Below are 8,427 nucleotides of genomic sequence, written 5' to 3' on the forward strand. Positions count from 1 at the left end.
CACATGCCAAAAGGAATGACTTGTCATTTATAATTTTACCCATGTCAGCTCCACAAACAGATGCAGCCAAGTCAAATAAATTATGGCCAGTGTACAAGTAAAATAAACCACATTCCACAAGTAAAATGATTTGAGGATCCATCTTGCAATCTATTCCTTGTCTGATTTAGTCAGTATGGCTAAAGAACACATTGACCTATTTGCTTACAGTTTGAACAACGATGTATGATCTTTATTAATTGAATAATACCCTGAATCAAAGTCACATAAAACAAACACATTCCTGCGCACACTAAGTGGAAACAATTGCACAGTTCAACAAAACATTTGCCATACATCAAAGTTGTTCCACAACATGTTTTATTGTTTGTGGCTTGGTTAAATTATCAACTCCAAATGAACAATTAAAAATTAAGATGGAAATTATGTTGAAGTAAAACTGTGCCCTCATTTTATTTTTTTGCAAACTAAAATTCTGTCCCCAAAGATGCCACAAAAAAAAAGTTCTGGAGCACTTTTAATTCGTTCCAAAATATCTCAGGAGGATGACCAATGTAAGAAAAGCATTGCAATGGAAGCAGCAATTAAAATCTGTTTCAGTATTACACTGGAAGAGGAGAGATGTCCAAAAGTTTAAACAAAGTAAATGAAAAAACCTAAGCTTCCAAGCTTTTAATGTTCATCAAAGTATTGTAAGTACTAAAAAGGTTAAATAAAAAGGCAGGAAGCATATATTGGGAAGAATCTTTGAGGCTACAAGTGAATCCAGCAGGGATCTGCTGAGTACTTCGAACAAAATCCACCATTTGTAAATCATGGACCTGATAATCAAATGCATTTAGTCTGAGATTAACATGAAGTTACACTTCTCATTTTTAAACACTATTTACATTTAAACATCTTTATTATCAAATCTCCACCTAAAGGAACAATGGAATACAGACCATCTTACACAAACAATAAATCTTTGTTATAACTCGAAGCCAATGTGATCTCTTAATCACTCAAGTGACTCAGAGAGGAACTTTCTAGACTTGTTTTCTCTAATTTCCCTGAGATTTACTTCTCCAGCCAGGTGCATGGTTTGGGATATCCTGGGAATGTCCCAGATACTTCACAAGTGCAAAGATATTCTTCTTATTTCAATTTGAAGGAACTGCCAGATTACTAACTCATCAAGAATGGAGTCTACATCTACATGAACACCAACTCCTTTCAGACACCCAATAATTACACACAAGCACTATTGTTTCAACTCTTCAATTAGTGTAACCACTCACACAGGAGATGGAGTCTGATATCACAATATGCAATTTCAGAAGAAATGCTCTCCATTGCTGCAAAAGGAAATTATGTTATTATATTCGCTTGATCCTGTTACCCCTTCACAGTTGGAATTGGTGAATCTAGGTATGCATTGTGAGATAGCGTCACTTTACCACACAAGCACTCAAAGACAAGTTACAGACTTGCCTGAAGAAGTTACACTCAAACTCACTACTTTCCTCTGTCCACAACTGAAGTCAGCTGGCTGGTTAAGAGAGACATTCTAAACTCTCAAATGGTATTTGGCGCCTGGGTAGCAACATTTACCTCTTAAAGTTGAAGTAAATACAATACAGGGAGCTCAAGATTTAAGAATTTTCTTCTTGCTTGGCTCTGTCAGATGAACAACAACTCACCTTCAATTGCAATTTCATGTCCTCACCAACAATCAACCAATATTTTAAACAACGTGCCCTAATTCTTTACATCTGATCAATAGAAAAAACAGAGCTTACCTCAGTTTTTGCTCTCATTTTAGGGTTCCCATTTGTGTGCTGGGAATCCATTATTGAAACAAAACTTACTGAGCAAATATTAAGTTTGCCAGGAAAATACAGTATCCGCACATGTTCTTTTTGAGAAAGCCACATAAATCCAGTGAATACTTACGTACCACTTTTAATAAGATTTTTGCAGTAACTAAATGGATCTTTCAAAAAGAAGACTGGAATCTGGTCTTGCTTGCAATATACAAGTATTTGTTTCCCATTTTCATGCTTTTACACTGATGTCATCTTACTGACCTAACTCCCCTATCCATGACCTAGTCGAGTCACATCTGGCTGAACTCACATTCGTATCTTATGAATCACTGGAGTGCAAAAGCAGAGGCCTAATTTGTCAAAATTTGGACTGGAAGAAAGTGAGGGCTTTTGCCCATAATGTCAGCATTTTTCATAAACATCCATCTATTCATTTCACAGTGACTTAGGTGGATACTCGGAAATAAAAACAGAATATGGAAATATGCAGCCAGTCAGGCAGCACCTTTGGAGACAGAAACAGTGAAAGTTTCAGGTCCTGGGGATTTCAGTAACATTAACTTCTCCAATACATGTAAAAACAAATGTGGGAGGGAAGGGTTAGATAGAACTTAGAACCGAATAAAATGTCGGCACAATATTGTGGGCCGAAGGGCCTGTACTGTGCTATAATGTTCTATGTAATTTCTCTATAAAATTCTATTATTATTTTTTCTAAAGGCTCCTTAACCAGATTAGGTCGAGGAGCCTTCATCAGAACTCTGTTCCATTGACGGTCTTAGACCTGAAACACTGGCCCTGTTCCTTTGACCTACAACTAAAATAGCCTGCTTGCTCGTTGGTTCTTCAATATACTGATCAAGAAAACCATCCTTATACACTCTACAAACTCAGTTTCCAGACCACTGCCGCTCATTAAGTTTGCCCGTTCTGCGTAGATTAAAGTCCCCCATGATTATTGTTACATACACCGCTAATTTCCTGATTAACACTGTGCCTTGTAACTCCACTCATCTCCTTCAGTGACTCTTGGTCATTACTTTTTAAATGAACATTTCCTTTGATCTCCTGTTCAACAAAATATGCTTGATTTCTAGCATTCTTAAATGTCAATTGCTTCCAATTCCGCAGATTTTGCTGGACCTGCTGATTAGTTCCAGTATTTTGGGTTTTCCTTTTCCCTGAATCCCATTAACAGCATCCTTCAAATGGTTAAATATGTGGTAAGTTTTGCATCAAGCTGTAGTCGGCATTAGATAAAAAGATAAAATATTGGAAACAATCAGGTGGTCAGGCAGCATCTGTGGAAAAAGAAACAGAGCCAATGTTTCAGGTCTAAGACCTTCAATGGAACAGAGTTCTGATGAAGGGTCTTCGACCTGGATTACTAACTCTGTTTCTCTTTTCACAGATGCTGCCTGACCTACTGAGTGGTTCCAGATTTTATGCTCTAGAAAGAAGTTATACTGTTGAATAACTGAAGTAAAACTGTAAGCTTATCAGCAGCTAAGAGCTGTACAATTTTTAAATTAGTGTGAACTTGTCAGCTAGTGGCTGTTCTTTACAGACCTTCATCCAACCAACTGATCATCTCCAAGTCCCCAAAAGGTCCGAGCTGTCTAAATCCCTCACAACCATCACTGTACCTCAGGTAACAAATGCCGCTTGCACCTCAAATACTCAAACACCAGGATGAGAATTTTATACTCGAGGCCTTGACCTTTATTCCTGCAAATTCCTCCAGCTTGATAAAATCTCACACAAAACCTATTCCTCCAGCTACATTCTCTTTTGCATCCCTCTAACCCCCAACAGTGGTGGCCCTCCCTTCAGCTATCCATGTCTGTGGAACTCCCCCTCTGATTCTGTGGAACTCCCCCTTTGTCCAGATTCCTCCCTCTCATTCATAAAGCCTATTGCTTCTGGCAGGCTCTGGATCCCCTCTATTGACTATAATTACTACAGCTCAAAATAATCATTGCTTCAAAACACTCAAGGACAATTGATATGAAAGGCACGATGCAGATTTTTTTCCAAAATGCACAAACAAGTGGGATTCCCACTTAAAAGAATGCCATATTATTAACTGAGGATCAAAAGCAGCGAGTACTTTCTTTTTGAACAAAACAATTTCACAAGGTTCTTCACTCCAAAGGAATATGTCACAAAAACTATTAAAGGCTCTTTCTGTATGCACTAATGAACTCATTTGTCTACCCTCCATGATGTACATCAAAGTTTAGAAGAATGGAAGGTTGCCATCTATTCTAGATGGTATAATAGGGTTTGCTGGTAGACATTACATTTCCTGCTATTTGGCATCACAGAGTAGTAAAACTATTTCTGTGTGACTTCCTTCAGAAAATTATGAAGCATTGCTATGGCCTTGATCTAAAGCTGATGATAAAAGCAACTGACATGAGGAATTTTCCAGGTTTAGGGATTCAGACCAAACTGATCAGATACTAGCCTGAGGGCACAAGTTCATTGGGTACATTGAAGGATATTTTTGCTCTTGCAAACCCGAGCAGAAAACTTTACTGGCAGAGGTAGATAAATGCAAAGGTGATTATAAGTACACAAATAAACATTGGGAGCATTTGGAAAACATTCAAAGTATTTAGCTGCTGAATTACGTGCTGCTTTGCATGCAGACGGTTCAGCTGATTGTCGTTTCCAAGAATAAGTCTGGATAATTTCTCTGTCTGAAGTAGACACTTCTGTCTTGCAAAGACAACATTTGAGGACGGTGAGTACTGCAGACTCCGTTTCTGACCACATGAAAGTAACTTGCAACCTCATAAGCACAGGGAACTATTGCTTCAGGTGTGGTGAAGTGAAAACTTTCAGCAAACAAGTCCCTCCTTTCTTACATGATGCAGTGCTGGAAACTGCAATTTCTATCTTTAGGGGATCGTTTCTCTGGCTGGAACAAACAAACAGAAACTTAAATCTTTCGGGAAGCTTTATACAGATAGCAGGAAAATAAAATTGACACAAAAAGTTTATCTCACCCTTCAATTTGATATCGACTTTTGAAAATTACATATCAACAATATGAAACTTGGTTTGCAGATTCACAATATTAAACAACATACCGATTCCACGATTTAAATAGAAATCCATAGGTAATCAACATTACCAATTCACAAAAATTCAACCTGGGCTGAAAGTAATTCCAGTTTGGGAAATCTATTCCAATGAGGGAGTTCTGAGAAACTTTCTTTTTGTCCAGAAAAGAGCCATTCCTTTTAAAAGACAACACAAGAATATACATAGTTGCTCACCGTTAGGGATACGCGACTGTTCTGAAGCCGAAGAGTTTGCCTGAAACAGAGTTATTAAAAGCCCGAAAAAAGGGGGAATGCGGCGCCCCAGGCGATGCATGATCACCTCCAGCAGCTCCACCGACCGAGTGAGGGCGTGAGTGACAGGGCGGCCGGCGGCCCGGGGCGCGCTCTCGCGAGACCGACGGGCACGCGCGCCCCAAGTTCACACCGGGCCAAGAAGTTTGGAAGTTCTGCGAGTCTGTATTGCCAGCGATCTGCAGGCTTTAACCTGCAAACTTCCAAGTTGCAGTCAACTCCTGTGTTTCGCTGCTTCACACTGAGTTGAGGATTCAGTGGCATGTTGAGGAACCAAACAAAAAAACACTGCAGATGCTGGAAATCTCAAATAAAAGCAGAGAATGCTGGAAATACTCAGCAGGTCAGAGTTAGCGTTAACTCTGTTTATCTCCCCACCGATGTGGTCCGACCTGCTGAATATTTCCAGCATTTTCTGCTTTTATTTTAGATTTCCAGCATCTGCAGTCTTTTTGCAGAGTTAACATTAACTCTGTTTCTCTTCCCACGGATATGGTCCACCCTGCTGAATATTTCCAGCATTTTTTTTGCTTTGATGTTGAGGGAACAACTAGGGAAACAGAAATTTAGACAAGATTTTGTGTGAAGAGAAAGGGTTAATTGATATTTTTGTTGCAAAGTGGTCTTTAGGGCAGACTGACCATTATATCAGTGGGGTGTCACGGTGGTGTAGTTGGCAGAGACCCACATTCAGTCCTGACCTCCGGTGCTATCTGTGAGAAGCTTTCGCATTCTCACAGTGACCCCGTGGATTTCCTCCGGGTGCTCAGGGTTCCTCTCGCATCCTGAAGACGTGTGGGTTGGTAGGTTAATTGGACATTTTAAATTGACCCTGATGTTTAGGTGAGGGCAGTGGTAAAATCTGCGGGGTGATTGATGGGAGAGTGGAGAGAAGAACATGGAATTAGTGCACGGTAGTGTAGCAGTTAGCGTAATGCTTTACAGCGCCAGCAACCCGGGTTCAAATCTGGCCACTGTCTGTAAGGAGTTTGTACGTTCTCCCCGTGTCTGCATGAGTTTCCTCCGGGTGCTCCGGTTTCCTCCCACATTCCAAAGACGTACGGGTTAAGAAGTTGTGGGCATGCTATGTTGGTGCTGGAAGCGTGGCAACACTTGTGGGCTGCCCTCAGAACACTCTACGCAAAAGATGGATTTCACTGTGTGTTTCAATGTACATGTGACTAATAAAGATATCTTAAATGGGTGCTTGCTGGTAGGTGCAGACTTGTTGAGCTGGAGGGCCTGTTTCTGTGCTATGATGTATTTCAATCCAAAACTATGGTATTAACTCTAAGCAAAGGAAACCACTAAGAGAGAAGAGTTGGCTGGAGTTGACTGGAAAATACATTGAGATGTATGACAGTGGACTGACAGTGGTGAGCATTTAAAGTAATAATATCGAACATTCACCAAGGAAATAAGGCAAGTGTCAGGTTGCATTCCATCAATGTAGATATTTAACCCGTTGTTGTGTTCCAAATATTTTCTTTCTAGAGCAATCCACTTCCATTGCAATTTATATTGTGGGGATTCTTAATTTCCCTGGTTAATATCTGTAACAAATCATGTCCAGTGAGATTTGGTTTGGACAAATGGGTCCCAGTGGAATATTAATCTAAATGTGAGCTTTTACGGCACACAAACAGGCCATTTCACCAGTGTCTGTGTTGGGATTTATACAAGGCATATCTCTCCTATATTTCTCATCTAACCCATCAGTATACCCTCCAATTATTTCCTCTTCATGTAGATCTCTAGGTTCTCTTTAAATGCACCAATTCCTGTTCCTTCAACAACTCAATGTGATGGTGAGTTCTACATTCAAACCACTCTCTGGGTGAAGCGAGCTATTGAGTTCCTACTGGATTTAATAGTGGCTATCTTAAATTTATGGTTTTTGAGGAACATCCCTGTATAATTTTAAAATTCCTTATTAAACCACTTGTCCCAGAGTGCTGAAGGAATAGGCACTGGATGCTTCGGTGGTCACCTTCTAAAGCTCATTAAACTCCGGAATGGTTGCTGCAGATTTGAGAGTGGCAAATGTAACCCCACTATTTTAAACAAAAAGGAAGAGAAAAAAAACAAAGGGAATTACAGACTAGTTAGCCTAACATCAGTGGTGGGGAAATGCTGGAATCTGTTATAAAGGATGCAATTACAGAACACTTGGGAAACATTAACAGAATTGCACAAAGTTAGCATGGGTTTATGAAAGGGAAATCTTGCTTATCAAATCTACTGGAGATCTTTGAGGATGTTACTATTGGAATAAGTGAGAGAAAACCAGTGGTGTGGTAAACTTGGACATTCAGAAGGTGGCCCCATATAAGAGGTTTGTGGGCAAAATTAAAGCACATGGGATTGGGGGTAAAATACTGGCATGGAATGAGAGTTTCTTGACAGATAGGAAACAGAAAATAGGAATAAACAAGTCTTTTTTCTGGGTGGTGGGCAGTGGCTAGTGGGATGTTGTAGGGTTCAGTGCTTGGGCATCAGCAACTCACAACACGTATCAATAATTTGGATGAGGAAGTAATTGTAATATCTCCAAGTTTGCAGGTGGGTTTGAGGAGTGCAGGGGTGGAAATGCGAGCTCTAAGGAGGAAACAAAGATGAGTCACAGAGTCATGCAGCATGAAAATGGGCCCTTTGGCCCACCGAGTCCATGCTGACCATCAAACACCTAGTTATACTAAGCTCCAATGTGATTTGGTCAAGTTGGATTGGGCAAATGCATGGCTGATGCAGGTTAAATGTGAAGTTATCCACTTTGGTTCGAGAAACAGAAAGACAGATTATTTTCTGAATGCTGACATTTTGGGAAAAAGGAAGGTGCTATGAGACTTGATGTCCTTGTACACTAGGTACTGAAAGCAATCGCTTAGGTGCAGCAAGCAATTAGGAAGGCAAATGGTACGTTTACCTTCATTGCAAGAGGATTTGAATTCAGGAGCAAAGATATCTTGCTGAAACTGTACGGGGCTTTGGTGAGACACCATTTGGAGCTTTTTTTGAAAAACATGATGATGCTGGAGGAACTCAGCATGCCCACTCAGAAACTGAGAAACCCACCAGCAGAGTTTCTCCAGCATCATAGTGTTTTTCATCTAGATTCCAGCACCTGCAGTCCTTTGTTTCTCTGAAGTTTTGTTTGCAGTTTTGTTCTCCTTAATTAAGGAAGGATGTTCTTGACATGGAGGGACTGCGACAAAGGTTCACTGAACTGATTCCTGGGGTAGCAGGAATGACAT

General features: G+C 40.2%; 1 protein-coding gene across 1 annotated transcript in view; it reads right to left on the minus strand.

Moving 5' to 3' along the window:
* Positions 1-5,209, minus strand: part of plod2 (procollagen-lysine, 2-oxoglutarate 5-dioxygenase 2) — a 122,054-nt gene extending 116,845 nt beyond the window's left edge. Inside the window, 1 exon segment of the mRNA XM_052017689.1 lies at positions 5,096-5,209. Within this exon segment, the coding sequence (XP_051873649.1) occupies positions 5,096-5,195 (100 nt within the window). The 5' untranslated portion in view covers positions 5,196-5,209.
* Positions 5,210-8,427: the final 3,218 nt, after the last annotated feature.

Source organism: Pristis pectinata, chromosome 6, assembly GCF_009764475.1.
Source record: "Pristis pectinata isolate sPriPec2 chromosome 6, sPriPec2.1.pri, whole genome shotgun sequence".
Classification (NCBI taxonomy): Eukaryota; Metazoa; Chordata; class Chondrichthyes; order Rhinopristiformes; family Pristidae; genus Pristis; species Pristis pectinata.